The following is a 14,462-nucleotide window of genomic DNA, read 5'->3' as shown; positions in this document are numbered from 1 at the left end:
CCCTCCTGAACGACCTGAGTGTGCAGGAACGAGTGAGATGAATGCGTCCTCAGCAAACTTTATCTGGGTTTTATGATCCTAAGGAGTGCAAGTGCTTGGTTCATGGTTCCTCTCCAGCGGATGTTTTTCCCAGACTGGAAGTGCTGGGGTAGCTCCAGAAGACCAGAGCAGTTTTCCTTACTGCATCACACTTCCTTTAACCCGTTGGGATCAGTTTTGCTGTCATTTGGGGAGGTAGGAATGTGACTCCCAATCCCTCCTCTGTGACACTGTGGAGTTTCAAACTCCATTCAGTTTGTTGCTCTTGGATTCTGGGGTGCACCATTTAGGTAAGGCCTTCATAGTAAACCCCTCAGTTGGGTGCACAAACATTTTTGGCAAAAGCTCTTGATGTGGCAAGCAAGTGTTCACTCAAAAGCAGCATAAGCATGTACAAGCCAGTATCTTTTTGTTCTGCCTGATATTTTCTTCTCCAGGAAGTACTAAAATAAGATTCACTTCTAGAGATGTTTAACATTTTGCCCTTCAGTTGCCTATATAAGACCTGTTGTGCAGAAGTCAGTAAAATGTCACAGATAAACAGATTTCCATACCTGTGATTTCTATTGAGTTGCCTTCAGAGAGAGGCAGGAGGAGGAACTGTCTGAGCAGCTGCATTTTTAGGGCAGCTGGGGAGGGCAGGCTTTGGTTTTTCGGACTTTTCTACCTCCTGGTTCATGTTTGTCACAGATTAAAAGAAGATTGCACTGCAACCACTTTGCAGACAAAATCAGTTTGCTTTGTAAGCAAACTGATACATAATGCATCTGTAATGATGTTGCATTTCTAATCTCAAACCTCTGCCTTCTTTAAAACAACTTTCTCTGATTTTTATCTCACTTTTAAGAATTTTGAATGCAACTGTCTCTTCATCCTGAAATGTATTTTCACTGTCTTTGAGTGTGGAGGCATTGAGTGCATGTTTAAAGATGTTGCACAGCATTTGAATTCCCTTTGGCTTCTGGAAATGCTAAATTTGCATCTACTTTGTGTAGCCTTTTGTTTCTTAAACCCACACACGTACTTGCAAGGAGTTTTCAAATGTTAACATCCCTTTTGTGACTGGCTGTGAATGTGTGAGCTGGCATGGATCCCTGCCAATCAGTGCTGTGTCCAGCAGAACCAAATGCCCTCTAAATCATCCCCTGGGAGAAGCAGAGCACAGGGTTATGAGTGCGGTGGAGTTTTGTACGAACTGAGCACGATTAGAACTGAAGGAACGTTGAGGGGGAAACAAAGTCTTGATGAGAAAACACAGGCAGGTGATCCAATTATTTTTGTCACTGAGAGTATTTACTCAAGTTTAGGCTTCAGATCCTCTGTACAGATCCAAAAGACCTGAAATTAAGGAACCCGAGTCCAGTTAAGATTAAATACCTTTAGATTTACACCCCCTAGCATAGTTTTAGAAATCAGCAGCAGATCTTGGAGCACAAGGAAGGGGTCTAGAGGTGGTCAATGCAATGCCGTGGGCAGAAGCATCATTACCGGCGGATAATGATAATGACCTTGTCACTTGCGCTTCTCTTGGCTCTTCTAAAGCTTGGGAAGCCTGGGAAATAAGGGCCTCTGTTCCCGGGGAAGGGTCGGAGAGGAGGGAACCTGTTCCCGGGGAAAGGTCGGAGAGGAGGGAACCTGTTCCCGGGGAAGGGTCGGAGAGGAGGGAACCTGTTCCCGGGGAAAGGTCGGAGAGGAGGGAACCTGTTCCCGGGGAAAGGTCGGAGAGGAGGAGGTCGTAGCTTGCATCCCGACACTTTGCACCGTACACAAGTTCTGGGTTGTACAGCAGCTCGGTAAGGGAACTGGAGAAGCCTCTGGCCTGATGAGGGGTGATTCCCACAGGTTGGGTCCCTTTCACACCTGAAAAAGGGAAAAAACAGCAACACCCTCACATATAAATTGTGATGCAATCATTATGACATGCTTGCTTTGTTGCAAGAAACTTTCTTCCAAAAGTGTCCAGCTGTGTTGTTAACCACAACTCACAGCACTGAACTCCTGAACATGGATGCCAGCACATGGAATTTGGATGTCTGTTGGGGTAATGTGCATCACAACACGTACAAATACCACACATGTAAAGCACCTAGTGGAATTTTGTTACTATATATTAAATCACATTATAAGCCGTACAGTGATGAAGTAGTGGAATGTTACTGCACACTCTGCTGGGGTTCATGCTTAATTACAACAAACTAAAGGACAGCCCAGTCCTGGAAAGAAGGATTTTGCTTTTTGGAAGCTTAGAGCTGTCCATGAAGGATTTCCCTGGACAGCCAAGACAACACCAGCAACCCAGCCCCTCTGACGTGTCTTTGAAACCCTGCCAGCATCATCTGGTGCCGTAAATCAGTGACTCCAGCAAGACTGGCTCCAGGGACATCTGAACCAACAGACATGCACCAAGGACTCTGCAGAAACAGCGGTGTCTTGCAAAATTTTACTGTGATTAGTAATTGTTAGTGTGGCTATGACTGAGCAGTCAAATCAAGTTTTACCTGAACGTTTGAAGGGTGCAAGAAAATGGTGTGAAATCATGTTTGGGGCATCTCACATGCATGAGTGAATACTTACCCTTCCAGTGTTACTCTTGGCATCCCAGGTCTCCTTGGCTGGCACACGCTGTTCAGGTATGCCAGCAGCCTCAGCCTCACGGAGTCAGACAAGGGAGTAAGGTCTGCTGCAGAGGAAGGAACTGGGTGTTGATAAACCAGAGGCAAACACAGAGCAAAGAGCAGCACGTATTAAATACTGGCCTGCTTTGCAAATTTAAACACGGGTCTGGAACGGCAGCTGAGGGGAGAGGAAATGGATTTCTGTCTCTTTGATGATGTTCCATTGGAAGCTCCTTTCTCCCTCCTACAACTAACAACTAACCCCGAGGTAACTCCTCGGCGTTGTTCTCTCCTGGGAGAGGGTGAGTTTGCCAGGATCACGAGGTGTCTCTGCCTGTGAGCCCTCCAGAGCAGAGGGCACAGGGCGGGCAGCAGCTGGCAGGTTATGGGAGGACATTTCAAACGTTTTTTAACCATAAATGATGCAGACCTGGTCCAGCTCATCCCCTTGGCACTCACCACTGAGGATGGTTCTGCTGCCAGCCCTGTACCAGCAGTGTGTGATCCCTGGCAGAGCCATGGCATTCCCAATCTCTCTGCCTGCATCCAGCCTCTCCCACTTCCCCTGCACTCAGATCCCCTCTGCCAATGAACTTCCAGCCCTTCCCAGCTCGCACCTCTTACCCAGAGTATCCTGCCCTTAGGAAGAGAAATCATTAAAAAGGAGGAAGAATCAAACACCTTACGCCTGTAGTTGTTCCATTTGTCTTTGGATAGGCTTTTAATGCAGAGAAAAAGGTTAAAAAGTGAGTTGACTGATAAAAAGATGTACTTTTATGCCATCACTTAATAAACATTGTAATGAGCAGAACGCATTAGGGCGAGGAAATATAATTAGCACCAGTTCTGAGGAATGGAATTGTCACAGACAAAGGTTTCATACTAAGGAAAGCATGGGGGCTTGAGTGCTACAAGTGACATATTACTGGAATTAATGGGAACAAGATTTAATTCTGTTTATCCCTCTGTGTGGGGCGATAATCCCATGCTGAAATGTCTGCTTTGCACCTGAAGTTCAGTTTCTTGTGTGTTTTACCAAAGCAGTCAAGTGCCTTTTATCAAAGTGTAGCTGATCTGTCCAGACTCTAAAAGAAACCTTTGGTCTGCTCTCTAAGCAATTGAGGCAGAACATTGTCAATTAGTGAGCAGAATTGGAAATTTGTTTTTTTCAAAAGATAAAGCCCACTGTGGAAAACCAAGGTTCAGAGCAAATACTACTGAATATGTCAGAAGGATTCCCACTGACTCAACTTCCAGTGGGGATGCGACTTTGAAAGTGGAGAGGGCTGATTTTGTAGGAGTGAGGTGATCTAGAGGAAACCTGATTTTATATTGGTGTAGTGGCTCTGCCCCAGTGAATTCCAATTCCTTAGAACTTTCAGCAGAGCAGGTATTCCTCCCAAATCAATACCAACAATTCAGGTCCCTCAATTTGTATGGAAGCCAAAAAAATTATCCCCAAATTTCAATATTAATTTCATGAGTTGATGCATGCAGTGGAGACAGGAAGCCTGCCAGCACACATCAGATCCCAGCTTTGGTAGAGAATTAGAGGTATAAACCAGGGTAAATCTGCATCACTTACTCGTGGCAATGGTTGTTGTTTCAGGAGTTGGAGGGACTGATGGAGCGGGTGAGCTTGTCGCTGTGAGAAGAGCAAATCTGAAGTTAAACACTGTCCGTGTTCAAAATGCATAGATAACTCACATGAAATATAGTACACTGCTCTCCACAGCTGAAGAAATGACCAGAAATAAATACCTGGGTTTTCAGCTGTTGTGAGCTCGGTCGTGGCTGTCAAGGAGAAAACAAAACCACACTTCAGTGTCTGTTCCAAAGCCAGGGAAGTCAAGGGGGAGTGGAGCGGAGCAGGATTTTACTCAAGCTGATGCTCGATCCCAAAATCCTGACCAATGTACTAAAGTCATACACACCTGCTGCTCCAGGTGTTGTGTCTTCTGCAGGTGCTGATCAGAGACACGAGAGAAAACAAAACTGCTGGTTAAAAACTGTTCTCCCAGCGCTGAGCAGGTGAGAGATCCCCAAACCTCAGCAGACTTGCAGGTCCCATTTGAGGGCTGGACAATGGTGCCGCTGCCCAGGGGAAAGTTCCAGCGTGGGAGCAGCCTCAGAGGGAGGAAAACACATCCCTGTGCTGCCATGTGACAGCTCTGGGAGCCTGGAGCTGCCTGCTAGACACCACTTTGGGGCTGGGGTTGCTGGGATGGAGTTTCTAACGTGCAGTGCGGCGTGCTGTGTGCTGCTGCGGGCTGTGGATGCCTTGGTGGGCACTGAACCCCTCCCTTCCCATGGCAAACACATCCCAGCCTGTGCAGTGACTGGGGTGCAGCTCTGGGAGGTGCAGGGAGGCTGAAATTCTGGGACTGGGACGATCAAGTGCCAATCTGGGTTTATACTGCTGCCGTGTGTCTGCCCTTTCCCGAGTGCTTTCATCAGGGCCAGTTTCTCCTTTTCCCTTTTGCCCCTTGATTGCGACTTGAAGCCACAGGAAAGGCAATTGGGATTATTTCCAGTTCTAATCCTTGAGATTATATTATTATGGAGACAGGGAGGCAGTCACTACATGATCAAAGCATGGTGAAGAATTAACATGTAAGCCAGAGCAACACTGAATTACAAATGGAGGTGTCTGCTGGTGCAGCAGTGGATGCTGCTGCTGTGAGAAAGAAAAGATGAATTTAAATAGTGCCTGCATGCTAAATGTACATTTTTTTTCCCCTGACACCCATAGCATGTAGTCCATAGTTATTCTTTATTACTTACTAGTGGTGATGTCTGCTGCTGTGGTGGCTGTTGCTGTGAGAAAGAAAAGGTGAAATTAAATTTTATGTGCGTGTTAAATGTATATTTTTTCCCCCCAAGACTGATAGCACCAGTAATGCTCTTTTACTTACATGTGGTTACATCTTCAGGCTCGGCAGTAGGAGTGACTGTTGCTGTGAGAGAGAATAGACTAAATTAAATATTGTGTGCATTTCAAGTATATTTTTTTTTTCCACCAAGACCCATAGCATATAAGCCAGAGTAATGCTGTATTACTGAATACAGGACAAAAAGGTGAAATTAAATATTGTCTGCATTTTAACTCTATACTTTCCCTTGGAGATCTACAGCATTTCCTGTTCATAGGGGAAATCAGGGCTGAGTCATAACAGTGATGGAGCCTGATTCTTCTGGGATACCTTGCAATTTAAGGGATATGGCTGGGGTTTTATTTCCCCCATCCTTTAAATACTGCCTGGTTCAGCCTCTCTCCCACCCTTGCTGACCCTCTCACACAGCAGATGCTTGGCGCAGCTATTTCCTCAGCCCAGGCTCATTTCTGAGAGCTGGGTACTTCCAGAACACTCCACACATTTATCTCCTTTTCACAGGGAAAGGCTTTCAGAGATCTGAGGTCCTAAATTAGTTTTACTTGCCTGGAGTGTATTTTTCTTTCGGAGAGGGAAATCAGAGACGCCGCCAACACCACAAGTTGAGTCCCTCCTGCTTTGGGGCCATCATAAACTGCACCACGTGCACACACCTGTCACACCCCTTGAGAGTTACGGGGTTTTCATTTTGGGCTCTTCTGCTGTCTCCTGGCAGCGGTTCGTGACCAACTAATGCACATCCAACCCAGACGTTTCCTGGGACTCTTTGTCCTTAATTCCTCTTTGCTGGCCCTGATCAAAGCTCCTTCCACCCCAGCACCACATCAAGAATTTGCTTCTGCAGAAGCTGGCTGTGCAGAGCTGTCAGCAGCAACTCAGTTCCCCGAGATCCAGTTCTAAACAAGACTGCCAAACACGAGGTAATTGAGAGAAATGCTAATTAACCTGCTGATCCAGGTGCTGAGTATTCATCAGGGATGGTGAAAGGTGTTAAATAGAAAGTTTAGGGCTGTTTTAAGGCTGCATTAGGTGTCTAAATCCACATGGGAACATTGAGAAAGAGGCAGATTAAAAAATTCTCTATTCAGATCCAGGCTTTGAACTGCAGGCAGAAATGGATTTGTTGTTATTCAGCTGATGTTAAAAGTGGTTTTATGGGAGGGAGGCCCCTTTCCCATAAAAGTTCCTAAATAAATTAATGATTTCATTAATCTGAAATATGATCAGCAGTCTGAAATTTTGAGGGGGACTTTTTCAGCAAATAAAGGACTGATGAAGTAATAGTCTCAAGAATCTTTATTGTCTTCTTGTGGGGTGCCTGCAGCCACTTTTCACTTTCAACAAATCAATAGAAGGAAATAATCAATATCTGTATCTCTTCAAAGACAATTCTTTGTTAAGTGTAGGATACAATCAAAGCAATCAGCGAGCTCTGAATTCTCCTGAGACTTGAACACAGTTTACCTCCATTATGTACAAATCTAAGTAATGAAGTTAGTAGAGGTGGAAAGGAGCATTTTTTCCCTTTTAACCATGGAACAGCATCTGTGTTACACTATCAGTAAAATGAAGCTGTCTAAACAAGGAAGGCAAGTGGCAAAATCTGATTGAAGCTCTGTTAAAGAGTCTTCAAAGAAGGAAAATTTTTGTTTCTATCCTTTTGAAAGTGAAATGACAGAAAGAATGACAGACAGAATGCCTTTTGAAAGGAAAAAGGCAGAAAAAGAACAACTGAGATTTCTTCACTGTCTGGTGAAATTCTGGTTTGAATTTTTTTTTTTTTTTTTAAATACCTAAAAATTACTTCATAAATTCATTAAAGCAGCTCATTCATTAAAAGGTTGCAAAGTATACTGCAAAAGAGATGGCAGGGTAAGAGTTTCCCCAGAAAAGAGCATGGGAAGAGGTGGGACGTGGGCACACACACTGCAGCACCAGCAGCTGTAGCTGGCTCTCTCTCACCTTCCCTCACTGTAGACAGTGGTGCTGGAGCTGTTGATGGTTCAGTGCTGCCCATGGCTGGGGCAAAAGTGCTCAAATTCTCTGTTTCTGTGACAGAATAGTCTGTTGAAGCTTTGAGAGGGAGAAAAAAAAAAAAAAAAAAAGCAGGAAGAACAATGAGCAATATTGCCCAACACCATCAGGAACCAGAATTAAATTTTGGTACACCTGTTTGGATTTGTCACGTTGCTGGAAAAGCGTGAAGTCTTTATCACCACATGACACCACAGTGAATAAATATTTAGTGGTTGGATTTTAAAGCTTATTAGCTACTGGAGACTGAAGCAATATGTTTGTAGCACTCCTTATTAAAATTCTTCGCATAATTTTTGCATACAGTCTGGCTGTCCCTTAGCTCACTTATGCTCCAAATTGCTTTTGCAACTCAGATTTTGCCTATGTAAGCTGTGCTCAGGATTCCTGGTGCAATTACTGCCTCAGGTTCTTCACTCACTGAAGTGGATGCAAAGGAGGGTTTTGAAGGGACTGTGAAAATGCTGAGAAAATACTTTACTGGAGAAAAACATCAGTCAGTGATAGAAAATGGAGCTGATGATTGCTGATATGCTTTTGATTTATGTCCTTGAAGGAAAGGAGACTTGGACTGCAGCCTCTAAAATCTGGTCCCTTGAGTCAAATTACTCAGGTGTGGTTATATTTTGTTTATATTGAATATAAGCTGACCTTTTCTTCAGTGAGACAATGAGCCAGCAGTTGGCTGATCTTGAGATTTATTCATTTACTTTAATCCTAGCAATGTAATCTATTTGGACCAAACTCAGGTGCTATTATTAGATTTTAGGGCATCGTGTCTGTACCTTACCTTCAGCCAGCGTGGAAAGGGTTTCTGCAGCTGAGGTTGTCACGTCTACAAATGCAGCAGGTAACAAGTTTGATTCCGAAGTGTTTTCGGAGGCTGTGAGAAAAAGGAAGAAACGTGGAAACAAGAGGGAAAGAGCACTCAGGGAAGGCTGAAATCAGCTCTTGATGGATTTAAATGCCTTCAGATTCCCTGCTGTGGATTCAAAACGTGCCCCATGCAGCTCCCCTCACAGCAGGCTCTGCCCACAGCACTCACAGCTCCCACCTGGCTGGTGCCAGCAGGTCAGTGCTGGCCAAATTCACAGACAAACGCCAGCTGCACTGAGAGGTGCTGATTTTGCAGCATTTTTTTTGGCTTCTCCACTGAAGTGATTTCCTAGCCACGCTTTTCCTGGCATGCTGCATGTTGTGCAAATGCCCCTCACCTGCCTGTGGTGTAGTCGGGATCTCTGGTGTCCTGCTCTCCTCTGTGGTGGTGGTGGAAGGGAGGGAGGCAGTTGTGCTAGGGGAGGCTGAAAGGGTGACAAATTAAATGCCTGCAAGCAGCAATTAGAAGCTTAAGAGTGATTTCAAGAGCTTGTGACTTGATTTAGGTCTCAGGTTTAATTAAAAAAACCCTTGATGTGGTGAGTGCTGTCCCTGCCCATGGGAGAGGGTTGGATCCAGGTGATCGTTAGGGTCCCTTCCAACCCAAACCATCCCATGATTATCAGTCTGCCAGACGACTGGAGAGGCTCATCCCCCAGCTAAAGGAAATGAGGGCAAATGCCTGTCTGTGGTCCTTAATGTCTCCAGAGCTTTTATGAACTTTGGACACACAGAATTCAGAATTATGCTGATCTGGACGGTTTTTCTTTGCAAATTTGTAAGGTTATTCTTTATAGCTACAACTCAGAGGTATTCATCAGTAAGTGTGTGTATCCCTGTGACAGGCTGATATTTTACAAGTGAAAGTATTGGAAGGGGATTGTTCCTCCACAAAAGAGGAACCAAGGACAGCTATATCCTCTGTTATGAATATTTACAGGTTTACACGGTCACATCTTAATTTAGCTGAAAACCCCAAAGTAACAGGGTGTTTGTTTTAAAAAGCACATGTAAAATGGCTGTTCCTACCTTCAGCAGCTGTGGTTGGGATTTCAGGAGCTGATGTGATGATTTCCTCTGTGACAGTAGTGGGTGCAGAAGACACATCTGGGGGAAATTAAAGGAAAGACAAAGCGGAGAGAGTTTGGCAGCAATTAGGAGTGAGCACGCGCATGGAAGCCTTGATGAAGGCAAATAAATTTGGGCTTTGTGGGGCAAGGAGTCTGTTACCCTGGTTTTTCTGAGTTCTTTATAGCCTTTTGAATTTTCATAAAATGGAGTCAGATCTTTTTAGTTACTGTACAATATTAAAGCAGTTCTACCTTTTTCCCACATATGTAACATAAACAAATCCTTTGTTTTTCATTCTCTGTCCTTTGTTTGCATATTTCTAACCTGAAAACAGTTGTAACTGACAGCTGGTTTAGCCACTTCGCTGAAAGGTGAAAAACCCCAGAAGCCAATCTTCTGCTAGACCCACAAATGTATAAAAAGTAAGAAATAAACAAAGAGGCTCTCTCTCCACCTGGACTCAGCCTTGAGCCGGATCGGAGGAACTTCTGCGCTGGAAAATCTCTCTCTGTGTGACTGCTTTGTGTGTCTTGGTAACAGGAGTCACTGCACAGCCTTTTCTTTTTTGATTGCAAAAAAATTACTTTTACCTCATTTAATATTTATTAACAAACACAGTCAGTCTTTGTGTCGTTCCTGACTGTATTGTTTCACTCCTGGAGGTGCAGCAGTCATTTGGAAAGGTGCAAAGGAGCCATTGTAAGGGAGGATAAAGCATGAGATGTGCGCTGGGAGTGACTTCCAGCCCCCAAGTGTGCCTCACCTTCCTTGGGGGTTGCCACGGTCTCTGGAGCAGGAGATGTCTCAGTCTGCGCTGGGGCTGAGCTGGGAGCAGGGGAGGAGCCTGCAGAGACATTGCAAGGATCTCTGACATCGTTCACACTTTGGCTTTCATGGGAAAGAAAGGCAGAGCCCTGGACTTCAACTTTTGGTCACGTGGCTGAGAGCATCTTCCAGTACTCATTGGACCTGGGAGATTTGTGTTCCTCCTGCCTGCTTTCAACAAATCTCATCTGCTGCTCCAAATTCCCCCACGTGACGTTTGCAGCTTGCTTTTTAACCTTGCCTTTGCCAGCAGAAATCAGGGGTTCTGTGGTAGCTGTCGCAGTTGCCACTGTGTTAAAACCTTAAGAATAAATGGTTTTGGGAACCAGCTTTTCATTTCTGTGTTACGAATAATAAAACGTATACTCATGAAAACTTCATTTTAACACCTGCTCCTCTGTGATTGTGTATTATGAAGAGCATAATTAACACCTAGGAAACCCAAGAAACATTGGTAGAGTCTGTACTTTAAGGTCTCCAGGGTGTTATGATTATTTCAGCAAAAAATTTGAATCAGAAGATTCCAAACTTAGACCTGGAGTGTAAAGATTTGCCTTATTTTCACTAATTATTAGCAGGGCAACTACAGTCTGTATTAGCAATGCAAAGAAATAATGACAATATAAAGAAATAATGTTACACTGGATGAATAAATAGTAATTTGGAGCAATAAGTTGAATTCAGAGCATGTGCCTTTGTAGAAAACTCTCTGCTAAGGGGCTGTAATCACATGATTTTTTTAGTAAAATTTAGACTCTGAGCACTGGGGAGACTGTAAAGAGCTAATTTTGGGACTCCAGTCTCAATTTTGGGCTCAGCCTTACCTGTCGGTGCAACTGTGGAGCGCAGTGCATCTGTGAACAGCAAAAAAAAAAGCACAAGAATTTACTTTATTGGGCAGTTATTTATATATTTATGATGCGAATTATTCTTGTCTCCACTCTCGCATGCCTGGTCCACAACTGGATGGGCCTCTATCTTCTCCTTACTCTTTGCCTTTCTTATCTTAGGGCTTGGCTCTAATCAGATGTTGACTGAAGTGATCCTGATTTTCACTATTTTCATACTCATGCCTTGCTCTCCAATCTTGCTCTTTTGTGCAAGACATCCTTTTGCTCCTCAGTCCCTCAGATGTAAGCAGAAGAAGCTCCTCCCCACCTCCACTTTTCAGCCTTGGCTGATTTCCAAGCTCTACCCTGATGTTGTTTTTTGCATTTATGGCCAACAGGATAGTGCAAGTTTTTTTTAATTTTTCTTTTTACCTGAGCAGATGACACCGACATCCTCATTGAGTCCGCAGTTGTGCTTGCCCCAGCCGGCGTGCCGGCAGTCCCAAAGGTGGGATTCCGTTCCTTTACACTGCACGTCATCCAAGTGGATGATTTTCCCACTGGGGCCGTAGTAAGACAGCCCCAGGACAGAGACAGCTTGGCCACATTGAAGCTGTCTGCACACAACGTTGGCGCTCTTCATGTTGAAATAATCGTCGCAGACTGCGCCCCACTTTCCGTCGTGATAAACTTCCACCCTCCCGGCGCAGCGGTCCCCTCCAGATTCCAGCCTCAGCTGTGGTGGAGCTAAAGCAAAAGTTGACGTGTAAATCTCAATTTGTTCATTTGTAGCTCATCTTCTGTTGTCTGAATTTGAATCCCCGTGGCTCTGCTGCGTGCAGGGCCTGATCTACCCTGGTGGGGTATGGCTCTGCTGCTGCTGGGGCGCAGCTCACCCAGAGCTGGCTCAGGGAACCCTGCACATCTGCCAGGTGCATTCACACTCAGGAGCACGTCTCTTACCTTTCTGCTGGAATTTCTCTTTAATCCAGTTGGAAAATTTGCTCCATAGTGAGTTTGGGTCTCCATCTGGCCGGTTCCACCAGGTTCCACTCGCTGCGGCAGAGAAGGAAACGTATTAGCCCTGAAGTTGTACATCATACTCTTGTAAATAATTCAATGTTGCCAGCTCTTAATCTACACTCTGTGGAATCACCTCTTCTTGTAAGTGATTGGCAAGCCTTTTTTCATGGTGCTCAAATTATCTCATTCAAACTAGCAAGATTATAAGTGTGAAGGAACATGTCATGCAGAGCGTAGTTCCACCTGGGTCTGGGACACTGCTCTGTGTTTCTTTCCCCCTCTCTCTCTACATTTTAACATGTGGAATATAGAATCATTTTAATTAAAACTAGAATATTCGGAGAAGAACATTTAGAAAACAACCTCCACAAGCTATTTCCCTCATGGAAAAGAAACAAAGGAATATCCTTCAGTCTTCTTCAGTCTGTAACTGAAGAATATAAGTTATGGAATAACTGTAGCTGTATAATATAGGTTATATTTTGAAATATAATATCTTAATATAATATTACATATATAATATATATTGAATTATGTATTTTGAAAATATGGATTTGCACCTATGGATTTGGACTGAATCTCTGAAGTAGAAGACAAACAGTCAATTCTACGGTACAAAACCTCATCAGCAATATTCGAGGAGAATCTCTTCCACCACTTCCCAGCAAGCCAGCCTGTATTAGCAAATAATTCTGCAACGTTTCCCTGCAAGCATGAAGAAATTTTCGAGGCAGTACCTGGTTCAGACAGGAGAGTGGTGCTCAGCAGAAGCAGCCAGGTGAGACGCACGTGAAGGTCCATGGTTGTTGGGGGCGGTCTGTTGTAGCCCAGCACAGCTGCAGAATTTATACCAAGTGGGTTCTGGTCTGCACCAAAGGCGGGTGCTGTGCAACCTGATCCCTCTCCCTGAACTTCCAGATCGATGCCAAGGAAGTGATTTAGTGAGGATTTTCCCTTCACAAGGTACATCCAGACATCCGGATGGGGAGATCCAGCTCAGGGGGCTGTTCTGGACTGGCCACTGAGATCTTCCCAAACACTCCCCAGGCACCTTTGTGGCCCTGCGTGGACGGTGTGGCTGTTCCAGGAAGCAGGGATTTACTTTTGGAGATTAGGCTGTTTGGTAAGGATTCTCATGCCACCCGTTAAGACAGTTTCCAATTTACAACCATATTAACCAGATTAAATTGATGTGAGGATTGTGCCAAAAGATTAGCATCCTAAAAGTGTCAGGCAAGCCTCAAAGAAATTCTCTTTCTTTGCCAAAATTACTCCTGTAAGAAGCAGTTTTTCTTATTTTCCTGACCTCTCTTTAACCTGGGAGAAGATCCCTCCATCGTGTTTCAGATCTGCAGTTTCTGTCCGACTTGCAGCCCCCAGAGCAATAAAAGAGCTTCAAGTCCTCTCCTTGGCATGAGGTGATGGTGTCAACACCACCACGGCCTCTGATATCCTAGAGGATGCCTCCAGCTCTACCTCTTTTTGTCCTGTCAGGGAGGAGCGACTCAACTACAGAGGGTAAAAAACCGAAGCTGAATTTTCTTAGCTGAATTAAAAATGAACATAAATTCTTTGTTTTCATGAATGCTTTTCTTATTTTCATGGCACAGTACAGCTCTGTTTGGATATAGGGATAGAAGGTGGCATGGAAGGTGGCATGGCTGAATGCAAAACTCTTTAACTATTAAGAAACATCAAGATTTGCTTTTTTTCAGCATTCCTCAGTCTCCTTTACAAAGAAGATCCCAAGGAAGTCATGCAGCGGGTAAATCCTGTGTTCCAGGAACCAGCAGTGATGACAGCAGCGCTGACCTTTGTGGTCTTGGGAGAGCAAAGCCATTCCCCAAAAACATCTTCTTAAAGAAATCTATCAAAATCCGCTCCTGGGAAACGAGCAGGGTTTTTTGGTGACACAGCTTTGGGCTGGAGGTTCGGCGTTAGCCTTTCTTCACAGAGTGAAGTTCTGCTGCACTGGCAGATCTCCCCCTCCCTGGAAATAACTTTATTTAGAGTCATAATTTCTGTAAGTATCCGTGCCTAAAGCGGCTATAAGCAGAGGGAAAATGCGGATCCGTTCTGGTGGCTGCTGCCACTGGAGGGCAGCGGGGCCCCGTCCTCGGGAAGCGAGCACGGGGCTGGGAAAAGATGCTCCAGCACCTCAGAGCTGCTGTGGAGCCCACAAAGACACTCCACCTGACCAAATCCCGTTAAAAGTACGCATATTTGTAAAGAATTTCACTAAAGTGCTTTTGAAG

General features: G+C 44.6%; 1 protein-coding gene across 1 annotated transcript; it reads right to left on the bottom strand.

The window, feature by feature from the left end:
• Positions 1-47: 47 nt before the first annotated feature.
• Positions 48-13,008, bottom strand: LOC120755851 (soluble scavenger receptor cysteine-rich domain-containing protein SSC5D-like). Its single transcript, XM_040071431.2, has 16 exons — positions 12,945-13,008; positions 12,148-12,240; positions 11,617-11,931; positions 11,179-11,208; positions 10,293-10,373; positions 9,488-9,565; positions 8,797-8,883; positions 8,373-8,465; positions 7,511-7,621; positions 5,570-5,611; positions 5,439-5,471; positions 4,589-4,621; positions 4,416-4,448; positions 4,240-4,299; positions 2,614-2,719; positions 48-1,899 (listed from the first exon to the last, which is right to left on the bottom strand). The coding sequence occupies exons 1-16, from the start codon at positions 13,006-13,008 to the stop codon at positions 1,524-1,526; spliced, it is 1,635 nt and encodes a 544-aa protein (XP_039927365.1). The 3' UTR covers positions 48-1,523.
• Between the last annotated feature and the right edge of the window lie 1,454 nt (positions 13,009-14,462).

The sequence above is a fragment of the Hirundo rustica genome, chromosome 8 (assembly GCF_015227805.2).
Source record: "Hirundo rustica isolate bHirRus1 chromosome 8, bHirRus1.pri.v3, whole genome shotgun sequence".
In the NCBI taxonomy this organism is placed as follows: Eukaryota; Metazoa; Chordata; class Aves; order Passeriformes; family Hirundinidae; genus Hirundo; species Hirundo rustica.
The sequence above is the reverse complement of the archived record's forward strand: the minus strand, read 5'-3'. Positions and strand labels throughout refer to the sequence as shown.

What these genes read in the sequence shown, in the direction of transcription:
- LOC120755851 (XM_040071431.2), bottom strand. Translation starts at nt 13,008, where the DNA reads ATGGACCTTCACGTGCGTCTCACCTGGCTGCTTCTGCTGAGCACCACT. An exon ending in GCCTGAAGATGTAACCACAT is followed by an intron (nt 5,472 to 5,569) that starts GTAAGTAAAAGA and finishes TCTTTCTCACAG; the next exon opens with CAACAGCCACCACAGCAGCA. An exon ending in CCAAGAGTAACACTGGAAGG is followed by an intron (nt 1,900 to 2,613) that starts GTAAGTATTCAC and finishes TCCCTTTTTCAG; the next exon opens with GTGTGAAAGGGACCCAACCT.